Source organism: Aythya fuligula, chromosome 8 (genome assembly GCF_009819795.1).
Source record: "Aythya fuligula isolate bAytFul2 chromosome 8, bAytFul2.pri, whole genome shotgun sequence".
Classification (NCBI taxonomy): Eukaryota; Metazoa; Chordata; class Aves; order Anseriformes; family Anatidae; genus Aythya; species Aythya fuligula.
In genome coordinates, this window is record NC_045566.1 from 4097891 (window position 1) to 4123664 (window position 25774).

Here is a 25774-nt window from a genome sequence, read left to right on the forward strand (position 1 = left end):
GAATGCTTGTGTAAACAGGGCGCTGAGATTAAGTGATTTGCCCAAGGACACAAGTAGCAAAACTGAGACTCCATGTATGAAATAACTGGCTCAAGCCTTCTTTCTCCGACCAGCGACTGCTGGGTTAAAATGCTGATTAGATGCTCCCTGATTGAAATCACTCAGCAGAGGCCAAAATGCAGACCTTCCCCATCAATAGCATCACCTGCCCTTTTCCAGGCCTGCTCTAAACTCTGTCGTGTTGCTCTCAGCTGACGCCCTCCCACAGAGTACACACAGATCTATCTGAATTAGGGCTTTTCTAGGTAAACTTACATTTACACAGTCTTGTTTTGCATTTAACAATGACACGAGAGCTTATGGTGAAGAATGTCAGTATTTCTGTCAAGAGAATCTGCTCACTACAGGCTTCTTGGCAACACTTAATTAAAATACCAGCAGCACACCTACAGCACGGAGTTTCTCCGATGATCCCCCTGAAGCTGAACCTGCCCTAGTCCCGGCAAGAAAAAAATCTCCTTGTGACCCATAGACAGCAAATATAAGTAAAAGATAATAAAGCAGGCCCAAGATCTGCCTTAGTAATATGAAGTTTTGCCATTCTGACTTTTAATGAGGAGCTTCTTGGTGATCCTACACGTGTGTGGTCTCATGCACTTAATTAAAGGATGTGGAGATGTGGAACTTTAATATAGCTTCCTTCTCTAAAACATTTATATTTCACATGAATGGGGTTAATAAGTTCAAAAGATATAAACAGAACGTGTGCTTCAAATAGCCCGTCATGAATATCTTTTCTTCTCAGCTGCTTGGGTTTTTGTTCTTTTTTGAGGTCATTGCTGGAACAAAGACTTAGTTCTAAAAGTACTTAAAACACTAATTAAAAAAATAAAGGATTTTAAAATGTAATTTCTGAAAATTAATCCCTACAACCTGCTTCCAAAATTTTATTGACACACACGGTCCTTGTTTTAACACAGAATTTCCTCATGTCACATGCATATAAAGAACTTTTTTAAAAAATATGCAAAATTACGTTTTGAAGCCTAGGATTTGCATCTAGTAACAAGTAATTTACTGCATATTATTTTCCAAAAATAAAGTCTCACAGTGGCTCTAAAAGAGACCTTGCATGCATATATTGTTCAAATGTTCCTCCTCAAGGCCAGTGAAGAGTACTGCACCCTGTAATTAGCACAGTTTACTGGGACAATTTCTGTGCTCAGCGCGTTAGGAAATTACTGCCATAATACTAGGCTCTTAAAGAATATCACAATTTCTGTTTTTAATTTTTTTCCGGAGCTCCAAATTTTTCATTTGCCTTCTTTATTAACAATGCTGCTTAGCACTCGTGTAACATTTTCCATTGATAGAGCTCAAAACTTTCCTGTGAGGGCAATCAAGCATCGCTACCTCTGTTGTGCACTGGAACAGTAACAGTGGAGGAATAAAGATCCCATTGCAGCAACCTTCAAGTAAGGACTATTAATTTACTCAGGACAGATATATCTTCAGTACTTTGTTGAGTCAGGCCTGAAGATTAAATAATTTGCAGATCACAGGCTGAGTCATTAGCAGATTTGGGAGCACAATTCAGACCTCTGACTCCTTACAATAAACTCGACTTTTCCATGCTAAGTGTTAACAATGATTAACCAAATGACAAAAGTTTTGCTGTTCTTGGTGTAGTGCCCTCCTTTGCATTTCAGAGGAATTATTGGGCTCTTGAATTGGCTGTCAAATTTGCTGACTTGGTAACTGGCTGGCTTTCTAAATATATATTAAAGTCTTGCTTTTCCTGGCTATTTCTTTATTATTTTTTTTTTTTTAATAGAATAAATTTTGTAATCTTACTTATAAAAATAAAATCAACTTTAAAAAAAAAAATCTTATCAGTCACATTGTACATACTATTAAAGAAAATACATGCAAAGGTAGCAGAACCCAACAGAAAGGGCACTGAGCAAAGAAACAGTTGGTGAAATTTCCCATTTGCTTAAATAAGGTCAAGCTGTCAGCTTTTCAGCTCATTTTACTTCCAGCTCTTACAGAACCCTGTCATCTTAATTTCTCTCTCAATTGTTTTCCGAATATGCAGATGATTATTAGTGTATTTACTTCTCTCCGTGAGGGATTTAAACACCAATAAGTTAAATTAATTACAGCTAGATTCAAAGGTCCTACACCATACTGGAGACTATACATATTCACAGATTTGAAGCCTTACTTAATTATACTTTAAACGTTGTGTCCTGAATCACACACCTTGATCCACCTCACGTAAAAGAGTTATGTTCCAGGCAGGCTTTAAGAATGACAAGCTAAATAACCTTACAGTCAAACACACCTCACAGACTGAAGTTGTAACTCATATTAGAAAGGCTGCAATGCTTTTTATAGCCAGCTGCCTTAGACAGCTTATTTTTATCTCGATCTTCATGTTTTCATTTCATTACATTATAGGGCTTTCACCTACCTAGCTGGCAACGTGTACTCTTTCATTTAAGACTGTACAAAGTATGCAATCATAGCAACTGTAACTACGCTGCTGATTTTCTTTTGTCATGTCTAAAAGACTGGCCATTTCAGCACCTACAAAAAACAGCTTGGCCCAAAGGAACTTGATAAACCCAAACCTTCTATTAAAATACCAGCTTCACAGAAACGTTTTTTTCCTCCCTTATTTTACATTAAAAAGTCCGGAAGAAGTCTCCCGAGTGGATTATCCTTATAAACCTCCGATTTTTGTTTTGTTACTAAATGTCACTTGTTGCTAAGGAAGAGCAGAGAAGATCAAAGGACTTTCACAAAACTGGAAAGCTAAAGGTGAGAGAGTTTTGCTTTCTTTCTCATTCTTTCAAGATTTATCACTGAACTACAACAATTGCTGGTCATAGTTCTATAAAAAAGACTGCATGCAGAGATGTGATCCCACTTTGCTACTTCGTCCTTAACTCCAAACGTCGAACAACAGCTCAGTTCTCTTTGCTTATCAACGTGAGCATGCATTCAACCAGCCTGTTCACAAATCCATACGCAATTGAAGTCCTACAAATTAAAAGAGAGGAGCTAATAGAAGGCATAAATGACCCAGACCACCTGCTGAACTGGCTGATAGACAATGGCATTTTTTCCCCAGAAAAAAAGATGGTCATGAGTTTCTACCGGACACGAACTGAAAAGAACTCCCGAGTTTTAGACATCCTGATTTCTCAAGGCGAACGAGCCTGCAGGCTCTTTTTTTATCCTTGTTTAAAGCAGGTGGAGCCAAAACTTTACAACGAGATGAGAAAATATGTCAGCGAAGTTAATGACAGCATCAGAGATGCAAGAAGACAACTGGTAGGATACTTACTCGAAAAAGACAAGGTTTGGTTTGAAAATAGGAGTGAAAGGCACAAGGAAAAAAAAGAGACTCCTAGAAGAAAAAAGCAAGATTGGGCTATTAAGACCAGAAAAAAAGAAACCCACCTTTCAAGAGCAGCAAAACCTAGAAAAGGTCGTTCTGATAGAGGCATCTTTGGTGCAGTTGCTAAGGGCTGTCTTTCAGAGATAGAGAAAACACTGAAAGATAATGATATTAACACACTGAACGCCTCAAGAGAAACCCTTCTGCATGTCGCAGCTGCTAATGGACACCTAGCAGTAATGGAATATTTGATCAGCAGAGGCGCTAAGCCAGACGTGAAGGACAAGAAAGGAAGAACACCACTGCACAGGGCTGCCGAGAAGGGCCATGGTGATGCAGTGAAAGTGCTTCTGCGGTGCGGTGCTTCCATGTACAGCTTGGATAAAGAAGGCAGGATGCCGCTTCATGTGGCCGCGCAGAACAGCCACGGTCACGTCCTGACGGTGCTCCTGAGGGAAGAGGCAAGAAGCTACAGGAACCAGCACAACTTTTTGCACAGAGCAGCTCTTAAAGATGAGAGCAGTCTGGTGGAAAGGCTTTTAAAGAGCGGTGCCTCCGTTGATGGAAAGGATGAAAGAGGACAGACTGCTCTCAGTTATGCTCTTTCTCAGGGGTTTGAAAACACTGCAAAAGTGCTGCTAGAAGCTGGTGCCAGAGTTGATTCCAGCATGGCTGAAAGAGCCTTCAACAGCAACCACCCATCCATCTTCAAAGTGCTGCTGGAATATTCTAAAGATCTGCCATCTGACCTGATGGAGTCAGCTCTTTTTAAAGCTGTACAGAAAAATCTGCATGACATTGTAGCAACTTTAGCTGACCGAGGTACAGATGTGAACGCCTACAACGAAATGCAGCACACTCCTTTACTCCTGGCGTGCGAAACAGGCAAGGCTGAGTCTGCAGAAGTTCTTATCGAAAAGGGAGCAAGTTTGGGAATAAAGACTCCTGCTTCAGACTCAGCTTTGCACTTGGCAGTTCGGGCTGGGGCTGCCCCCATCACAAAGCTGCTCCTGCGCAAAGGGGTGGAAGTTAACCTGACGAATCAGGCGGATGAAACCCCGCTCCACATCGCTGCACTGCACGATAAAGCAGAGTTAGTTAGCCTGCTAGTCAGCGCCGGGGCCAAAGTTAATGCTGTCACTAAGGAGCTGCTGACTCCTCTGCACGTTGCAAGTCAGAGAGGTAACACTGACGTTGCCCAACAGCTGTTGCAGCACAAAGCCAGTGTTAACGCTAAGGACAGGCAGTCAAAATCACCTTTACATCACGCTTCTGAAAAAGGAGACGAAACAATGGTGGAGATGCTTCTGGATGCTAACGCTGACCCCAACGCACAAGACAAAGAGAAAAGGACCCCCCTGCACGCTGCAGCTGAGGGAGGACATCTCGACGTCGTCAGAGTACTGTTGGCTACAAAAGGAAGACTTGGGGTTAAGGACATGCATGGATGTACTCCTTTGCACTATGCGGCCATCAAAGGAAACACAGAGATTGTAAAACTTCTTCTGACATCAGGGAAAAATAAGAATATTGATGATAGAAACATTTGGAGAAAGACCGCGCTGCATATTGCAGCGGAATATGGACACGGTGACTTGATAAATTTGTTACTGAGTCACGGGGCAGCCATCAATGCTTTCGACAACAGTAAGGACACTCCTTTGCATTGTGCTTGCAAGGCCGGTCATTTAAATGCTGTAATTTCCCTCATCAGCTGGTCACAAGGAGAAAAAGCAAACCTACTGGCTGCTAACAGTCTCAAAAAGACCCCACTGCAAGTAGCAGAACCTAGCAGAACAGAAAATCAGGCCCAAATTGTCGCACTTTTGAAAAAGAAAATGTTAATAACAAGATGAATATGTAAAGCACACATTTTAAAATGTAAATGCAGAGTTATTCTTTAAAATAATTTGGGTAGTGCTGTTGCCCAGTATGACTCAAAATTATATTAGGACAGGCAGAATTAAGTCATTAATCAAAGGAGGCCACGGAAAAAGCCAAAAGCTGTATCTTAGTGTTGGTCAAGTTCAGGTTTACTACAGTTGCTTCTTCATGCTAACAAATCCTGTCACAAGGCTTGATATAATCCAACCAGGAGAGTGGTGGGGCCTCAAAGCTTTGCTACGAGAGTGTTGCTGTCTTCGGGGCACTACTGGGCTCTGCACCAACGTTCAATATGGGCCTGGACCGTCTTTGGATGTGTGTTATACCCTATCTTGTGACTTTAACATAACCTAGGATTATAAAAAATCAATTTCTGTCTTTCATTACAGCATTTGGTTTGTTTTTGTCTCTTTTTAAGCAGAGAGAATGAAATCAACCTACCACATTTTCTGTTTATCAATTTGACTTTGATTCCACCACAAAGATGTTCAGAATAAAAAGGCTGCAACAGAATTTACTGGATCAAGGCAAAGTATTTGTACTGCCATCTCTTGGAACAGAAACATGTTCTCAAGCGTTCTGTGGTCATTTCCTTCCCAGTGACAATGGGCCTTTCACGCTTCTCTTCACTACGTGAACAGAAGCGCCAGCACATGAAGGGCCAAATGCTTCTTGCAAAACGGAACAGGTTTAAAAGCATGTGGGGATAAAACTGAGGATTTTATGGCCATGTTACAATGCTTTAAGAACAATGCCCTTCTACTGTCATCTCCCAGATGAGAGACCTCAGTGCTCTCCATCTGAAAGGAAGGTGTGGGGAGCTGGGGTCGGCCTTTTCTCGCAGGTAACTAGTGATAGGACCAGAGGGAATGGCCTCAAGTTGTACCTGGGAGGTTCAGGTTGGAAATTCGGAGACATTTCTCCTCACAAAGAGCAGTCAGACATTGGGACGGGTTGCCCAGGGAGGTGGTGGTGCCACCATTTTGAACACCCTGGGGGTGTTCAAGAAAAATTGGATGTGGTGCCTGGGGACATGGTTTGGTGGTGACATTGGTGGTGGGGGATGGTTTAACTGGATGATCTTGGAGGCCTTTTCCAACCCTAATGACTCTAGGCTTCTAGGATTGTACTAACAGACGTGACCACACGGCTGGAGGCGAAATGCACCTCAGCACCACCACGAGGTCCCTCAGCCAGTGCGTAGCCCTTTGGGGCCGGGCAGCCTTCCCTCACGCAGGGACCTGCCCAGCCATCACCTCAGCCCCACAGACTTCCAGCCCCACTCACCCCGTGGGCATAGAAATGTTTTTGCAGAGTTACACCGTTTAGAGAAAAGTAATATGGTATTGAGATATGCTTACAGTGATAAGAAAGCTTAGCAGGCGACCTTGTAAAATGCAGACAGCCAGACTCCTTGGAACAATTAGGTGAAAATCACAGTGTTAAGTCAGATAAGTGAAGAAATATTACCACTTCAAGCAGTAAAAACGTCAAAAGAAATTTGAAATTTAACAGGCCAGCAACTGAAGGCTATCTGTGAAACATCAGATGGATTGTGAACCTGGATAACCCACTCAGTGGAGGAACGGGAGGGTCCTCTCATCGAGAAGTACATAAACTGTATTTTGGAGCTAGTAGGCGTGCTCGCGAATAAATTACTACTTCACTGAGAGCCTCACCTGAGCCTAAATTATCGGCTCCACCGCCACCTCCCCGCCTCCGCCCGGCTTCTCCTCAGGGTGCGCCCTCACCCCGGCAGCCGCGCGTGCGCCGCCGCCATGCTGCCCGCGGCCCCCCCTCAGCCTCCCTGCGCCTCGCGAGAGCCCGCGGCCGCCGTGATGGCGGCGGAGGAGCCCGAGGTGGACGTCGAGGGGGACCCGGCGGCCGCGCCCGGCGAGGGGGAGCCGGGGTGAGCGAGGCGCTGCCCCCGGGGGAAGGGCTCCGGGGGAATAGAGCCCGGGGAGGGGGGTTTTCGGCCACCCCCGTTGTCGGCTGGGCGCGGGGGGTCGCGGGGTTTTGGGGTCCCCTGAGGGGTGTTCGTGGTGGTGGTGTGGGGATGTGAGGGGTCGGGGGTGAGGGTGTAGGGATCCTGTCTTGTTCGGGCTTCTCTAGGGGGGATTTTGATAGCAAGTGATTATATAAATTGCCGGGTGGTTTTAAGGTAGGAGGCTGTCCGTCAGTGGTGGTCTTCTCAAAGTAAAAACCATTTATTTACAGGAAAATCATCACCTGGGTGAGGTCTGTAAGAGCACTAGCCACCCTATATGCTCAGGTTCTATTAAACCTTGTGTGCCTATGAGCACTCCTTTAGAAGAAAAGATTATTTTCGTTATAGGGGGATGTTCTTACCTTATGAGGGAAAAAATGGAGAAATGTCAAGTGGAGATACCACAAATCAATGGTGCTATTAAAAAACATAGTTCCCTAATTGCAAACATAGTTCCCTAATTGCCCATGAAAGCCTGGCATTGTTCATTTCTGCAATGTGCAAGGTCCCTCCTGCCTGCAGTGTTTCTGCATGAGATTTTTTACTACTTGGGGTTCCAGTGGTATCTCAGACACTTTAGAGGTGAGATGTTGCTACTGAGAGCATTAATAAAGATGCTGAGGGGAGTTTATGCCGTGTGTGATCGTGGAATCATGGAATTATTGAGGCTGAAAAGACCTCTAAGATCATCTGGTGCAACCTTTAACCTAGCACTGCCCCTTATCCCTTGGATCTCATGGAGTATTATGAAAGAGTAACATTACACAATGGTCTGCAATGGATGGCTTTTAGTTTTAGTATCTCGTTCTGCCATCTTCTGTTAATGATTTTGTTACTTAACTGTACGTTTATTTTAATTCTGACAGCATTCGTTTTGTTTTAACATATTTGCATTGGTTCTGAACACTGGATTTTATTTATTTTTTTTTCAGAGAACATGAAAGTACAGCTTCAAGCTTGCTGCAGGACCACTATCTTGATTCATCTTGGAGAGCTGATAACAATCTTGTAAGTAATTCTAAAACGAACAGTACTTATAGCAAGGTTATCACAGCTTCTGTTTTCTCTATTCTCTTACATGCTACATGTTCTTGTATGTGCTCTTTTAAAATCTATATTGATTCTTGGTACTCAAATAACAGTGTGACAGAATTCAAAGATTAAGTAATACTTGTATTATTTGCAGCCGTGGACATTGGATAGCAGCATTAGCGAAGAAAACAGGGCCGTCATTGAGAAAATGTTGCTGGAGGAAGAGTATCCTTTTCCTGATGTGCCTTTATGATTTATTTTTTTTTTTTTCTGTGGACAGAAAACTTCTTGTTTCCAGAGGAAATGGACAAATTCACATTTCCTTGTGAATGCGACTGAAACACTGTCACCTTGTAGGCAGTAGGCGGATTACAGGATTCAGAGAGGATCCCTTAATTAAATGATACAGCTACCCCTAGCTTGCACTGATGCTGCAAAGTCTTTGGCTTCTTCACAGTCTATTGACAATACGTAAAAATAGTCACAGTTACATAGTTTACTGGTTAGAAACTTAATGTTCTTGGGTAGTCACATGGGAAGGAGGAAGAGACAGCTGGAAAGACGTTAAGGTAGGGGCAGGGATGACTTAAACTACAGAATTTGTAGGCCTTATGTAGGTAGCACAGGTTCTTCTGACTTGATCTTCACTTGGACTGTTCACTGTCTGTTTTGTTTTGTTTTTTGTTTTTTTTTTGGTCTGGCTACGTGTATACTTTGACAGGAACCAAGATGAAATGAGTAGAAGGAACAGCTTCTTTATTTTTTTTTAAATTATTTATTTATGTATTTATTTATTTAAGTTTTGGCTGAAATATTCTTATCGTTAGTAGTGTTTCTGGCCTAAGTTGACCTCAGCATTCAAGGGTGGTGAAGGTAGTACTACTTGTGGAGCAATTTATATTCATGTTCTTTTTGTGATTGAGTAATACTCAGTAATAAAAGAAACAAGAAAATAAAGCAACAGAATCAATTATTAAGGATTAATTTGAAAACAGATAAGGTATCAGTACAAAGAGAAGTACTCAGTATGGTTTCTACATCAAAAAAGAAAAATTCTGTTGTGGAAGCAGGATACCTAGTTTGCTCAAAGTAAAGCGAGCATGTGGATTCAGAAATCAAATACCCCTTCCTTCTTTGTTACTAGTGGGAGTATGTGAAATAGTGTGTATTTCAGTTTTGAAAACTGTATGTGTGGTATTTCTACAACAGAATGATTATGAACCAGTGTAATTTATACAGTTTTTAGAATTCTCACATGTACTGCTATTTTTTATACTTTGAAAGCTTTCTTAATAACAATTTCAGATATTATTTATCTAATAAATCACTTTCTGAGAAAATATGGCTCAATCAAAAGGAAGCAGAGAAAAGATCTATGAAAAGGTAAGCTGTGTTCTAGAAAAAAAACTCAGACGATAAGGAACTAAAAGTCCTTCTACGATAAGGTTACTTGCAGAGATATGCAATAGCATCACAATTACTAATTTTAATTTCATTCTGTTTTGTATTTGCAGTCCACATAAGAAAACTGGAAAAGTCATGTACGTACACTTTAATAAGAGCATTATTTTTTATTAATTTTATAAAAATTTTTATACATTTTATTGATTTTATAAACACTTTAAATGAGTCGCATTTTTCAGTGTGGCTTCTGATTTGTTAAGATATAGTACCTAAAAAGTACTTCCACAAGATTAAATTATCTGCACAAAATTATTTAAAGGATCTTTCAGCACACAGAAATGTTGTGTGTAGTAAGAGGCCTGTAGTAAAATACATATATACATATGTATGTGTTTTGTAGCACAGTGGTCCTTATATTTAAAAAAAAAAGTGTTGATTCAAGTGGGCTTTCTTGCCTGAACTTCTCTGTTTACTTTTTCTATGTACTTCTGCATTGTTAGTTACTGACAAATGTGTTGGTTTGAATCTTCCTTTGTGTTAGAGAAATTGAGAAATTCAGCCACATTCATGCTTAAAACAATACCCTGAGCTTTACAGGAGATGAGCATTAGTCCTCTTGTCAGAAGTTGTCTTCAGTTACTGGGATTTGAGAATGTTTTTAAGAAACCACTAACTTCGGTTTCCTTTTTGTTCTAGGGTGCGATCACCTACAAAATCAACTAGCTACTCAGTAAAGTGGACATCAGAAGAAAAAGAACTGTTTGAACAAGGACTGGTATGTTTGTATGTATTATATGTAATATTTTGTTTAGATATCATTAATTTACCATCATTAGCAAAATAGTGATAAGTAAGCTTGTTATATTTATCTGCTTCTGCTTTTTCACTTCTAATTTGCTAAAAATAATTGCCACCTACTAAGGGTGTAATGATAAATCAGATTTACACTGATGAGTTGCCAAAAATGGTTCTGTCTGTTTACCAGATTTTGTTTGTGTGATTACAATTTGAGATCACAAAGTATCTCAAACATTTAGCTTTACAGCAATATGATTATACAATTCATAGTTAATTGCTTGCTACATTCTGTGGTTAAAGCAAGTCAGTTAATAAAGTGAAATCTGTTAGCTAGTATTGCAAGATCTTTAGAGATGGTATGCTTATACAGTGTTGAATGTAGTAGGGTTTGATTCAGCAAGTACAAATTTATTTCAGCAGGATTCCTCGAGTTAACAAGCAACATAATTTATAGCATGTCTGCACTGAGTGAAGAACAGCAATAATTCTTACTGCTAGATGTGCTTTTTTTCCTTGGTAGAATATGACTAGTGAGATTCTTGGGTTTAGTTGTACTATTTGTGTGTTTGTAATGAATGATTGAGTTGTTAACGTCCAAGAAGGATTTAAAATTCCAGACATTGCACTTTGAGGCTGGCTAACTTCAGTGTGCTCTGTACTAGGTCAAGTTTGGCCGCCGGTGGACAAAAATTGCCAAGCTGATTGGAAGTCGCACTGTTCTACAAGTAAAGAGCTATGCTAGGCAGTACTTTAAGAACAAGGTAAGCAGTATCTCGAGTATGCTGTTGTATGAGTAGTTTGGTTTTCATCTGTCTTTTTCAGGATACTGCTGTCAAAGTACCTAGTCTATTTATTTTCATATTCAGAAAAGTAGAAATGCTATTTGCAGTTTTAAACATGAAATTAGACAACTTCAAATTCCTAGAAAGACTCCAATATTTTTATTGCTGGTATAACTAAACAATGTGTAGTATAACTGTAAGTTCTTATGCTGTTGATTTTTAGTCTGAAAATACTCATTTTCCACACTATAGCTTTACTATGTGAACTACAATGAACCACGCGTTCGTTGTAGTTTTAGCTTTAGTTGCATTTGAAATATTAGGGGCTTTTTGGAATTACTTCTACTAGAAGGAATTTAAAACTACTACTATTACTAGAAGGAATTACTGCTGTCTGTTTTTGAACTAAAGTAAATGGTGGTAGAGTTTGGCTAGTATACCTATAATGCTGTGTAAAAGTTGACTGGAATAGATTAAAATGTGTTTTAAAAGTTAGAAAGTAACTAAAAACTAGTAACTAGAAAGTTAGAAAATAACTAAAAGTTAGAAAGTAAAATTTCGATGAGGAAGAAACACCTCAATGTTTTTCTTGATTTTTCTGAGATGATGTTATACGTAATACTGACTCAGCTTGTTTACCTGCTGGCAGTGCTGATTGTGGCTACCTGTTTCAGTCATAAATCTTTGTCAGCCTATCAAACATCTCTTTTCAGAACATCTGTCTGCTGTTCAAGTAAAATAGTTCTGACTCTTTGGGAGGCAGAGGGGATTGTTTGTTTTTTTCCCTCCTAAAAGTTTTTTGTACTTTCCTAAGGCAAAAAATGATGAATCTGAAAGAGAAGAGCAAAATCAGTGTGGTAGCAGTCTTCCTTCTGAAGATGGGATAAGGGTAGAAGCATGGTCATCTGGAAACTTGAGAGGCCGTGCAGACCCTAATCTGAATGCAGTGAAAATTGAAAAGCTGTCAGATGATGAAGAAGTAGATATAACCGATGACACGGATGAATTATTTTCTCCTACGTTCCAGCAAGATGCTGGAAAACCTGAATTATCTGTGAATTCAAGAAGTCCAGTTGAAGAAATGAAAGGAATGGAACACGTTTTTCCATCTGTTGGACACAGTTCTGCTATTTCTTTATCTAAAGAAGATTCTCAGCATACCAAACAAGACACAGCGGATGTGTTACTATTTCGAGGTGTCGCAGCAACATGTTCTCAGCACAGAAACGGTGATAAATCTGTGAATTTAGATTACCAGCAATGCAATAATTTTATTGAGAAAGCTGAGCAAGGCAGAACAGAAACATCTCATGGGTCTAGACAAGTTGCTGATCAAGAGCTTAATGAGGAGCAGAGAGACCTGGCTGATAACGGATTGCTTTTTCATTCTCCCTGCCAAGCGGATGAAGATCATCAAGAGGAAGCAGAGGAGCTTAAGCCACCTGATCAAGAAGTGGAGATTGATAGAAGCATCATCCTGGAAGAAGAAAAACAAGCTATTCCTGAATTTTTTGAAGGGCGTCAGGCTAAAACACCAGAGCGTTACTTGAAAATTAGGAATTATATTTTGGATCAATGGTAAGATGCATTAATTTTGCTTTCTGAAATAAGGGATTCAAGTCATAGAATCATACAATAGTTTGGTCTGAAAGGTACATTAAAGATCATCTAATTGCAACCAGTTGCAATATCACTCGTGTCCTCCTTTGGCTTTGTTGGCTAAAGCAGTCCTTAATACCAATAGCTTACTTCTGAAAAGAATACAAGTATTTATATGGTAGTGTTCCAAAGATTACCAGCCCTGATTATTAACGCTTCTTCTAACTCTTCCATTTTTTTGTAGCATTCTGGAAGCTAGGCAATGGAAATACTTCGAAGAACTAGCGAAAGCAGCATCCTATACCAGAACAAAATGCTTCTGTTTTGGTCATGCTTATTTTCCTTTCAATTTTTTGTCATCCAGTATATATGCTTTCTTATATGATTTTAATGTTTCTTCAAAATATCTGTTTAAACTCATTCCATAATGGTGTGTAGTACTGCCATCATAGAAGGGCAGCTAGAAGAAAGTCTGCACTACAGAAAATATTATTGAACAAAAAAACCTTCAAATTAAGCATCAATTTGGAGTATTGCTCGTACATTTGAATATTTTATGTTCCATCAGCAAAGAATCAGTTTAAGGAACCTTAATGATCTGTGGTAGCAGGCTAAACATAGCTTGTTACAGTTTTGGTTTACATGCTTGTTGGATGGTTAGCTTGCTTCTTAGTAGAAAGAATTACCAAGTCTAACTGGGTTCTCGTTGAGTGGCCTTAGTATATTAACAGCTTATTCTAATTGAAGTTTGTTTTGTGAAACTTGTATTTTTGCTGCAATTGCTCTGCATGGTGTGTGCATCAGGGAAAAAAACATTTTGGTGTCTTATCTTAACCTCAGAGAAGTCACACAAGTCATCCTCTTCAGTGGTTTGTTTTGTGATTTGATGATGTGTTCTACTTTATTTTAGGGAGAGATGTAAACCCAAATACCTGAATAAGACCTCAGTGCGTCCGGGCCTTAAGAACTGCGGTGATGTTAACTGTATTGGACGGATCCACACGTACTTGGAATTAATAGGAGCAATTAACTTCGGCTGTGGTAAAAAATATTTTTATTGGAATTTGATTCATCGCTTAAATTCTGATCAGTGCTTCTTGAGAGCATTTATCGTTGGCTGTCAGCTTTTCTATTAAAATGAGTGTTTTCATGGAAAGGGTGAACGTGAAGGTTGGTAAATACATCTTCAAAAGTCCAAGTTGACTTCAGTGAAGCACAGATGACTGCACTTAAGCAGAACCAAGTGTCCATGTGGATAATCTTTTAACTTCTTTGCTCCCTGTACTTTAAATGTCTTAAATAGTAGTTGTTTTATTTCGGTTCTGTAGCAGAGAGTGTTAGTACCTCATTTAGTGTGAAGTCCTGAGACATTGTATCTGAAATTCTGCCTTCCTTCCCCCAAAGATAGCATTAGAGTTGCTGTTTCTTTTCCCTGCTTTCCCATATTGAAGCATTTCCTAAATAAAACAAGGTTTTTTGCCCTCAACTACTTCTTCTTTAACAAAAATCAAACACTGAAGTCAATTGACACATTAAGAGTATGTACACGCCTAAAAGTTTCTGTCATTAATGTTCAGTTTGAGAGGCTCTGTATTGGGTTAATTTTGGTTCAAAGCTGGAGGACATCTAGGAAGAGGAATTTCCTAAGATAAATTTTGTCTAACATAGAAGTTACTAGAAATTAATCAACAATAAGGAAGGTGATTTTCTGTCTTAAAAATGCTGTGGTAGCAAGAGAAGACTACAATCAGTCAGTAACATGACCACCAGGAGATGTCATTTCAGTGTGTTGGGTTCTTCTTTATGGCATTTGCTTATCACTTCATGCTTTCCTGAAGTACAGCGTGTATCTGTTTATCTGTTCTGCAGAACAGGCTGTCTATAACAGGCCCCAACCAGCTGATAAAACACGGTCCAAAGAAGGCAAAGACACAGTGGAAGCATACCAGCTGGCTCAGCGTTTGCAGTCCATGGTACGCTTTTGAGGGTAGGGGAGAAGAAGGTGGGGGGGGGGTGAACACCTAACGTGTAAGTTTTTTCATTTTGTATTTTCAAGGCAGGGCATCTCAGGAAACTTCTTTTGTTCAATTTGCTGTTTCATTAGGATGCCCTTCAATGCAAGTGTTAGTCTTAAGTAAGTCCTAAGTTAGTCTGAAGTCTTTCTTTTTGACAGGTACCTGTCCTAATTTCTCTCCTGTTGTACAAAGATAAGTACCTGAAGAGAAGTCAAAGATTATGTTTCAGTCTTTTCCATGTAGCCCCAGCCACTTTTCTCCATCTCTCTATGATTTATTAGTCTAAATCAGCCAGAAAACAGTGGAGTGTATTGGTAGTATGTGATTAAGTTGCTTGTGTTTTAACCGTTAAGTATACTGTATATATGATATTACTTCCTCTGTGCGTAAGGCTCTCAGTTAAGCACAGTAGTAACTCATTCATAATTACACGAGTTACAAATGCTTGCCAGATTTAATTTTCATATTTGCATTTAATGTAGCATTTTTAAGTACTTCACACCAGAGTAAATCAGTTGATGAGACGAAAACTAAATCAATCCCACTTAAAAAAAATAAATATGAGGAACAGTAGCATACACTAGATGTAAACGTACTGGTTTATAGCTTTGTGTTGTCTGTTGTAATTTGCAGTTGGATAATAATGTGCTGTTGCTGCCAAGGTTGTTGATTTTTCTGTGGAGCATCATCCAGGTGTTTCTCTTTACAGCCTTAAAAACTGAAAACTTCACTGGTGATACTTCATGGCAGATTGCAAGCTACTTAATTCTGGAGAACTCCGGGGTGTTTTTTCTCTTGTGGAAATATGTCATAGTGTTAGTAAAACTCATGCAGCAGTAACCTTTTAGATTATGCTCTTATGATTGATTAAATGAAGCAAATGCATTTTTTTCAGAAGTTTGATCTTTCACTCACGTTGATTTGCTTGCTGCAGCGTACAAGAAGACGGCGAGTGCGAGACCCTTGGGGAAACTGGTGTGATGCTAAGGATTTGGAAGGACAGACGTTTGAGGTAACCCCTTTTTTAAATTCTATTTACAGAAGTAATTCTTGGTAATGGCTAGCAGGTGGTGTTGCATCAAATATTGCACAACCATTTTCGTCTTATAGGTGTTTAAATTACTGGTTCTGCAATGGCAAAGCTAAAAATAATGTAACAGTTGTTACATTTGCTGATAAATACAACTGTGCTTGGGTGTTTACAAAGGTATTCATGTTGTGAGTCTGTATGGACCTACACGATTTCATGTCTGTAAAGCTCTTTGCCTTGTTTTGTAGGAGACTTCATGACCCTTTATTTTAAGTTATAGAAAAATCGGTTTTGATTCATGTTAAATAAAACCTTTGCATGGTGGTTGATAGCATAAGTCGATGCTAAGTTTAAAATATTAAGTCATCAAGAATCAGAAAAACCTGAAATGAATTTCTGTGGTGATTCCTTTTTCTTGTAACTTAAAATAAATGAGTCTTCTTTCATTACAAAGTTCAGTTTTATTTGATTCAAAATTACCACGAGTCTGGCAGGAAAATACTGGTTTACCTTTTCCTTTAAAAAAAAAAAAAAAAAAAAAATTACCTGATTCTTGTTTTTTTTTTTATATTCTAGATACTTGAAAGCTAAATGAGATGACTTTCTACTATTATTTAAAAAAAAAAAAAAAAAAAATCACATACTACAGTGTCATAGTTTACCTTTCTTCATAGTTTTGCTTTCTGCAAAATATGGCTCTGGGTTGAAAGAAAAATCTGAAAACATTTATCATGACACCTTTTCAGGGATTAACTTTTCTCAAAGAGAAAATGTAAGAAATGTAAGAATTCTCTCTTCAGTTTTGTAGACTAGGTCTCTAATTATTACTTTCACGCTGTTTGATTCTGCTGTGGCTATTGCCTTCTACCTTGAGTAGTCCTGTAACACAACAATTGGTAGCATATCAAGAGGACATTGATAGCAAGAATTCATTTTGGCCTTGTCTTAGAACCACTACTGAAAGAACACGTAAGACATCAACAGATTAATTTTATTTTTTTAGCATCTATCTGCTGAAGAATTAGCAAGAAGAAGAGAAGAAGAAAAACTTAAACCTGCAAAATCTTCTAAAGGTTCAAGACAAATAAAAAGGTATTTAAAGTACATCATGTTCAAAAGTAGGTCCAGAAATAAAACAACTGGCTTGCGTGGCGTCAGGCTGGAACAAATAACATGTATGCATGTCAAAATTTTAGTACTAAAATTCACAAGTGTGGGTGGTGACGTTTCTATACTTGGTGGAAGTCCTCCTAATATGGGATGAACAAATCCAGTGACGAAGACATTCTTCCTACACTAAAGAGACAGTGGGAAACTAGGAAAGTTTCCTGACTGTCCTACATCTTTAGAGAAATTTTCTTTCATTTTATAGTTCCTTTGATCCCTTTCAGCTGATACCATGCTGTTTATTCACTGAAGAAAAACAGGTACGTATCTATGAGTGAATAGCTGAGAATGCTTTGTTTACTTGTATTATTTTTCTCATGCTCATTATTGTGTTTATCATTTCAGGAACCTTTTCAGGTGAAAGTGTCTTCAGAAGCACTTTTAATAATGGATTTGGTGAGGATAAAGTTTTATCTTTCAGAAAGCTATGATGCATATGTGTGTGGTTTTAAGTTTTGTTTTATTTTTAATGGGCAATATAACCTAAATACGGTGCTGCAAAATTTTAACTTCTTTCCATTCAGACCTAGAGGTGACAGTCCAGTATTAAAGCCCTAAAAGATTAATGCATTTTCTGTATTGTGCTCAGTTTTTCTAGAAGGCAAATGGCTGTGCACTGATAAGAGTGTTAGGACTTTAATCATAACTTACTAAAAACTCCTCTCTAAAACAGTTTACCATTTTAAAAGCTTCTCGGTTTGTTTTCTGCCACTCTGGGTGTTTACAGAACAACGTGTCTTTTAATATCAATGCGTTGCACCAAAGTTTTGTGCAGTTGTTCAGTACATCACAGCATTGTTCAGGCTTTGTTTGAAGCTAGCTCACTTTATATATGGAAGAGTAATAAAGATGCACAATATCCATGTGTATAATAAACAAATGTAACCTTTCCTGCTTATTTCAAATTGAAACACTGGCTATTTTATAGTCTTTATTAGTCATAAGTTTTCTTTCTAAATGTCATTGAGAAATTATTTAATTGCAAATGTGAAAGCCAATGAATGCATTCTATCATGTGCAAATCAAAGCTAGGAGAAATTATACAACTTTAATAATTGTTTGATATCATTTTAGCACTCTCATGTGTCTATGGCAGAAGTAATAGGGTTACTAGGTGGAAGATACTCTGAAGCTGATAAAATTGTAGAAGTAAGTGTTTATCTTTTTTCCATTTCCTTTATGACATTAAAACTGTTTTGATAATATATTTATTAATTTCACAGAACCATAGAATCATAGAGTGGTTTGGTTTGGGAGGGACCTTAAAGGTTATCTAATGCCAACCCCCCTGCCATGGGCAGGGACACCTTCCACTAGACCAGGTTGCTCAGAGCCTAAGGGCAACTACTTCAAGCATATTAAAGTTACCCTTCATTACTTTAATCTTCAAATGTTATTTATGCTTCTGTTCAAACGTTGGCTTGTCAGCTCTTTCATGAGGAAGATCTGGTACCGACTCCTAAAATTCTTTAAGTGAATTTTATTTAACTGATTCAGATTTCTTGCATTTATCCATCTGGAGACTCTTTCAACAGGTTTGTGCAGCGGAGCCGTGTAATAGTCTCAGCACAGGACTGCAGTGCGAGATGGATCCAGTATCACAAACACAAGCCTCAGAAACACTTGCTGCCAGAGGATACAGTGTTATAGGGTGGTACCATTCCCACCCAGCGTTTGACCCCAACCCTTCTATACGAGATATTGACACTCAAGCTAAATATCAGGTACTTACTGGTCTGTACATTAATAAATAAATAAATAACCAAAAAAGCCAACAAACCTAAAGCCCCTCTGGTATTTGCAATGTTAACGCACATTGCTGCACTTATGCATATTGAAACTGTGTTCACAAATTGGTTTGTAGCTCTGCAGAGCATGCGAACGTACAGGTGGTTTAAATGAAGTTGAACAAGTGTTGAACACATGAACAAGTTTGCCAGATTTTTCAGTGTTTTCTGACTTGTCTATTCTATTTTTTTAAATTTCAGAATGCTGTTGTGAAAAAGACTTTCTTATCTGTGTGGTTTGTTCGTTTGTTCTAGAGTTATTTCTCCAGGGGTGGTGCCATGTTCATTGGAATGATTATAAGTCCTTATAACCGAAATAATCCTCTTCCGTACTCTCAAATGACTTGTCTAGTAATTAGCGATGAGATCAGTTCTGATGGCTCCTACCGTAAGTACTGGTTTACCCATTGTTTTAATTTTTCTTTTTCTTTTGGATGCTAAGGGGAAAATGTTGCGTATCCTTCAACTGGGGCTTGAGAAATGGGTGTATGTTTGGTGCTAAGGGAGGAATTCTACTGTACAAAACCAGAACTTTCACCTAAAGAGTAATCTTGCAATCCCTTGCTGTTGGGACAAAATTTACAGCTATAAATAGATAGATTGTATTTCCTGTGTACTAACATCACAGTATTACCCACAGTCTGGTAAGGAAATAGAGGTTGGGGCAAGGGTCACTATTATTTATGTATTGTATCCATATGATTAGCTGAGAAACTGTTTCACGTGTATTGCAAAGTCTTGTAAAGCAGGAAAGTTTCTAATCCTTTGATAAATGACACAGAAGAATTATAGCAAAGACTCAGCTGCTATAGTGGCAAAGAACTTTTACTCCACTAATTTAATGTACAGAAGGTTAAAAAGTCAAACTTGCCAGCTGTCCACGGAAAAGAAGGTATGAAAGACAAATTGTCAAGCAGATCCTAGAAATGGTGTGCTGGCATGAATCCCAACCTAAGATACAAGGTATAAATTGTTGCTTAAAAGTATCATTGGCATTTCATGAAAACAGAATGTCTTTCTTGAATAGTTAAGAACGCATAAGATGTATGGAATTTCAAGTGTTGATCAGATACTCGTTCCCTGACATTAATCCCTGGGTAATTCCCAGGATAACAGTTTATGGCTGTATTCTCTGCCTCCTCTCTGTCCTCCCTTCCCCTGTTTTAAGTCCTGATTTTTGTATCCAAGCATGAAGGATTTCAGTATTTTTGGCAAGACAGTAGAAGAGGCCATGTGACCTGAAATTCCTCCTGTTTTTTTTCCTCTGGAAGTAAGCAGAACAGACAATGGAGACTTGCTTCATAGCTGTAGGGGAAGTGAAGTGGTGGCCACATCTGTGCAATAATTCTTACACTACCAAAACTAAAAGCAGTACTAAATTATATATTAAAAAAAAAAAAAGATTAATATTGCCATTTTTCTGTTACACTGTGGATTTCTGTGTGCTTTGTGGCATGAGGAATTGCAGAGGATAAGGAGGAAAGCAGGCTTGTTGCCTACTCCTACCAAAATTAAATTCACAATGAAAAATGTCATGCTTCTACTTCAGCCTCCTTCAGCAAGTCATGGGTCTTATAAATAGCACATGTTATCTATAGGAACATAAAGAGTGAATATTCATGTTCAATTGATTACAGGCCTGCCATACAAGTTTGAAGTACAGCAGATGTCAGAGGAACCTCAATGGGAATTAATATTTGAAAAAACAAGATGGATAATTGAAAAATACAAATTCTGTCACAGGTATACATCTGTTTATATTATAGCCAGTTTAGAATTTCTGTATATTTATTAGTGGTGTTTCAATGGAGACATAAGTCTGCTTTCTACCCTTCTACTACTTCCTTTTCCTCTTTCAACAGCAGTGTCCCCATGGATAAAATTTTTCATAGAGATTCTGACCTGACTTGTTTGCAGAAAGTAAGTTTTTGCTTCTTTGAATTTTCAGTTGTAATGTTTTGTAATTTTAAATACTGTTTAAAAGACAAATCTCTTTGGTATCATGAGATGTCACAATCTTAAAAATCAGAGATGTAGACTAATAGCTGTAAATTGGTTTTAAAGAACTTAATTTACAAAATAATACACGCCTTGCACAAAAGAGACTATTTTAATCTTTTTTTGTCACAGCCAGTTACTGAGCACTGATCACAAAGTAAGATCTCTAAGTATTGTCCCTGTTTGTACAACTGGTTGTAACTCATTGCTGCTATGACTGGGTATGCATCTTCTCCAATTGTTTAAGGGGAGAAAAAAAGAGAAGCCAAAAGGCCCAGGCTAGAAGAATCTGGAATTTGTTCCTGTGTGGCTGTTCTTTTTTCTAAAACTTTTGTTGTTCAGTTAAATGCTTTCTGTAGTGAGAAGGGGAAAAAACAATACCTATTAAATATTCATCAGCTAGAAGGAAACAAAAATCCAGGAATAATAACAATTTTTAAATTTCATTTTTCTTTTGCGCAGCTTTTGGAGTGCATGAGGAGGACTTTAGACAAGGTAACAAACTGCTTCATTGCTGAAGAGTTCTTGACTCAAATAGAAAACTTATTCCTCTCCACATACAAGAGTGAAAAAAAGAGTAATGCTGAAGAAAATAAGAATGAATGTTCAAATGAATCGCCAATGTGACAGCTTAAACAAAACGGAACTGGACTTTTTTTTCTTACTTCCCGTTTTCTTTTCCTCCTGACCCCAATTATGTCAACTTTCAAAATTATTACCATTTTAATAGTAACAGTCAAAGAATCCTGCATTATTTTATTGTTATGGCTCAAAGATACCTTGAAAAACTGAGTGTGATCTGACTACATGAAGAACGTTCAGCAGTTTGCAAAAACCAAGTTATCACAGGGTTAGTTAATTACCACAGTCTGCCATTTGGGAAGAAGGAGTTGAGTACTCTGATTCAGTCTTCATGGAGAGTGCATCCTGTCTTATCTCAGTTTTGGAATTTTCTTTAATTTTATTTTAATCTGCAGGTACACATTTGATGCTCAGTGAATTTGTTCCTTAATGCTCTAGAGTTTCGAAGTTTGAATTCACAGAAGAGAAGGTGACCACTTCACTGAAATGAAAAATTGTTAGCTCACTCGTTTTAAATTTTCCTGGTATCTGAAGGTTTCTTCAGTTTTGCTTTACTTTATCTAATCTGCTGTCATCCCCCCAGTGATCCCTGTTGTCAAGTAGCTTTTTGGAATATTCTTTGCTGCCTTGCATCCATGTTTGCTGGGGAAAGGCTGGCAAGTTTTTTGACTTCTCATTACTACTAATTGTGCTTGTTTCCAGTGGAAATGGTAACTCCTGTTTATTACAGGTTACGGTCTTTCTGATCTTCCATTCTACAGGAAGATACCTTGTTCTGTTAGATCACTATGATTTGTCCACTTCTAATTGCCACTGTTTCCTGTGGAAACGAGCTCTTCATTGATGGCAAGCTTAATGCAACAAACAGAAAAGTATTTGTCTTTTTGAAGGAGGGAAAAAAATAAACTAAGAACAACAAAACAAATCCCTACAACTTTTCAGTTTAGTTCTCTGTAATGTGCAGGTCAACAAGAAAACACACTGGTTCTATCAGTTCTTCAGTTATGATTTCATATAAGTGTAAATTCAGATAAATTAGTCATAAACAGATGGATCTTCATTTGAGAATTTTTCTTGATTGTAACTTGCATGAGCTCCATGAGCTATATCACTGAATCTTCACAGAAAAATGTGCTTTACTTTTTGTTCTCTAAATCTCTAAGATGAAATGTGAACTGTATACAGTTACTACTATTTACAGAGACTTATCTTGGACAAAGTTTCTCAAGTATGTCTGAAATATATTTGAAAACGTGAAGCAAGCAAGAACTTGAGTTTATACCTAGAGGGTATAAATTTGAGCTTATCCTAGAGGGGATGAAAATGGACTTGATTCTTATTTGAAAAATACAGACATATGTATATGCTTCAATATATATAAGTAGAATTTTAAGATTTTATATGTTTAAATCTTTAACTTCATCTTTTCATTTGTATAAAGATAAATAGAGTTTGAACAGCTTTAAAATTGTAGAGTTGCATCCTAATGAGGGAACTCCTTTGCAGAAGTTGAAATTATTTTTTTAATCATGCCTCACATTAGTCTCCTGGTTCTAAATGGAACTGCAGAACATGATCATATTAAAATATGAGCAATTGATGATGATCTCAATGCAGATTCAAGAGATATGGTCTTAAAAAATATTGGTGAATGTTCTACTTTCTCTTCTCTGTCATATCTCCTTGTGCACAGTTTCAGGTCCCACTTCTGTGTATAATTTACAATCCATCTATTTAAGGCATGTTGGCTCTGTCTGTGTATTCTAAAGCATCATCTTTGAGACTTCCTAATGAAAAATACTGCATGGCTTTCTGTATTTCTCAGACTGCACTCTTGTTGACAAAGCATTCTGTCCCTACTTAGTTTTGGAGCGTTCTACAGTATTAAGGTATTCTGTTGCAGCTTTGCATAGGGTACTGTAGAAAAATCACAGGGTCTGTATGTACTAAAAGCTGTAATTAGTTCCAATTTGTAGAAAGAGAAAGTTAAACCTCGTGTAACAGCAATATGAAGTAGGTAATGTTCTTTGTCCGTATGTGGTATATTTCCAACCAGTTCAGGATGTTACCAGTGTTTGGTTAATGCTGACATCCGATGTGCCAGCTGCTTTTCTGTTTACTAATTAAAGTGAGTTAAAGCAATGCAGTTGTATTAATTGGAGTTAAGTCATGAAAAGTCAGAAAAGTTGAGTAAAACATACTTCTGAAGCAGTTAGCCTCTTTGAGAAGAGGATGTTGTGTATCAAATGCTCAATACTGCAGGAAGACCCCAAATTTCGCAAGAGTGATTCCTGTACCTAAGGTTATTCATTGACAACATCGCAAGGTGGAAGTGGGGTGGAGGGGGAGAAAGTAAACTGCTTGTATCACCATAATCCCAAATTACCACACAACGTTGTATGTGAATTGAAAATACCATATCTGTTGTGCTACCTACTAATTTTGTGGGCAGGAGACCTGGTAAGAAAATAACTAATCCGCTTTTGATTTTTGACTGTGTGACTAATAATGTGGGTTTGGAAGTCGCATGCTTCTGAGGAGATAAAAATCTATAATACTAATGCTGTCAGTTCTGCTACAAGTTCTGCTATATGTAAGGCATTAAATCTTTTTCTTGGAAAAATCACTTTTAACCAGCTATTCTTTTTATGCTAGCTTTCCTTTAGTATAAATATTGTGGGCTCTTATGTTTTTTGTTTGTTTGTTTTCTTTTATATAAGACCACTTGTTATTCCTAGCCAAGCCCTCAAGAGGGGGGAAATGGTTGAATAACAACTGCAATGATGAAATTTAAACTGGAAGAATCAACAGGGGTGTGTGTGTATATATAAATATATATATATAGTGTGTGTATATCTGTGTCTGTATATCTTGGGATATATATTTATTCTAAGATTTAGCTTCTGGCAAACATCACTTATGGGCATTTGTTGGCCAAGTCAAGTTTTGCTATTATTGGCAGTGCCTTTTCACAGGTATTTATGCCTTGTGTTCATGAAGAGGACAGGAGGCTTGCCCATTATTTCTTGTTCAAGTAACTTTCCAAGAAGTGGTTGGTTGAACGCAGAGAAAATTAACATTGCCAATAATATTTTTACCCTTTTGCTCACTTCTTTGCTATTCCTCACTGGTGGTATACAAAGGTCTACTAATAAAGGCTCTATGTTCAGTACCTCAAAAGACGTGTTCCAGATTTGTGATAGCTTCTTGCCTCTTGAACATAAGATCTGGTATTTCTTCATTCCAAGTCAGTACCAACAAAAAGTGATCGTTTAAATTTAATACCACTAGAGGGAGCTTGGTCACAGCTGATAGAAAGCAGTAAAAGTAGAGAATAGAATAAACATGGTTGTGGTCTTGAAGTGAGAGCTAAAACTATTCTTACTAATGTATAAAAACTTCTAGCTTATGATTAATATTTATTCTGGGCAGTAGCTGTGTATCTTACTGCTTTCATTGGTTCTTACAAACCCTCTGCTTTGGTCTTCTTCAGAAAATCATCCCATGATGGTTTGAGGCAAGGATGCTGAGATCAGTGTCTTGCAAACTGTTTTCAGATAAGGTGATCCTTCAGGCAGAATTGTGAACTAATATGATACGGCTTGGGGGTTGCAGTCATGTCTTCAAATCTGGGTAATGAATATAGTGGTATGAATGATCACTGGAATTGCCCCAGTTGCCATAAGTTAATTATAAAGGTGGTCATGAAAATATCTTTTAAACCACTACATTCATTACCCAAGTTTGATTCAAGGAAGTCGGTTCCAGCTCTCTGCTAGGAGTTCCTGCGCTATCGGGTTGTATGGGCAGAGACACCATGGAAGTGGGAAAGAAGCTGCAGGGAGGCATTACTGCACACCACACAGCGTGCTGCATCTGATGTGTCCCTGGCGAGTGCTGGGGGAAGGCAACTTGCTGTGCTGTCGCTGTGACACCCACCAGAGAAGCGAGGGTACGTGCAGGGTGACTTTGTGTGGCCCCGGAGAGCCAGCGCATGGCAAGTAACTGGTTGTTCACATCCCACTGAACACTGTAATCATATTTGATACTGAACAAAGTATTTAATGGCCTAGATAAAAGCATTCCGGTTGTTTAATTGGAAATGTCTTGCTGTTTTACATAGACCTAGTGCCCTATTTTTATGAGATTTAAAATTGTGCAGAGAAATTGTTTCCATGGAAGCAGAGATCACTAAAGAAATAACGCACTCTGTGTTTCCTACAGGATTCCTTTTACAGCCTGCTGTTCTAAATAATTAACTCCTGTGTCATTGCAGTTTAGCATGGATTAAAGGAAATGC

The 25774-nt window shown here is 38.3% G+C and overlaps 1 protein-coding gene across 1 annotated transcript; it reads left to right on the forward strand.

Moving 5' to 3' along the window:
- Window positions 1-7115: 7115 nt before the first annotated feature.
- MYSM1 (Myb like, SWIRM and MPN domains 1) lies at window positions 7116-24654 on the forward strand. The gene is made up of 20 exons (XM_032192454.1): window positions 7116-7202; window positions 8213-8288; window positions 8467-8537; window positions 9618-9695; window positions 9827-9853; window positions 10413-10491; window positions 11177-11275; window positions 12111-12874; window positions 13806-13936; window positions 14765-14868; window positions 15845-15922; window positions 16944-17032; window positions 17313-17367; window positions 17453-17503; window positions 18182-18256; window positions 18643-18831; window positions 19150-19282; window positions 20532-20637; window positions 20757-20814; window positions 21355-24654. Exons 1-20 carry the CDS (start codon window positions 7132-7134, stop codon window positions 21517-21519), a joined length of 2499 nt encoding a protein of 832 aa, XP_032048345.1. The 5' UTR covers window positions 7116-7131; the 3' UTR covers window positions 21520-24654.
- Window positions 24655-25774: the final 1120 nt, after the last annotated feature.

Coding starts and splice junctions, on each gene's coding strand:
- MYSM1 (XM_032192454.1), top strand. CDS start 7,132: ATGGCGGCGGAGGAGCCCGAGGTGGACGTCGAGGGGGACCCGGCGGCC. Junction 13,937..14,764: donor AGCAATTAACTTCGGCTGTG/GTAAAAAATATT, acceptor TCTGTTCTGCAG/AACAGGCTGTCTATAACAGG. Junction 19,283..20,531: donor CAGTTCTGATGGCTCCTACC/GTAAGTACTGGT, acceptor AATTGATTACAG/GCCTGCCATACAAGTTTGAA.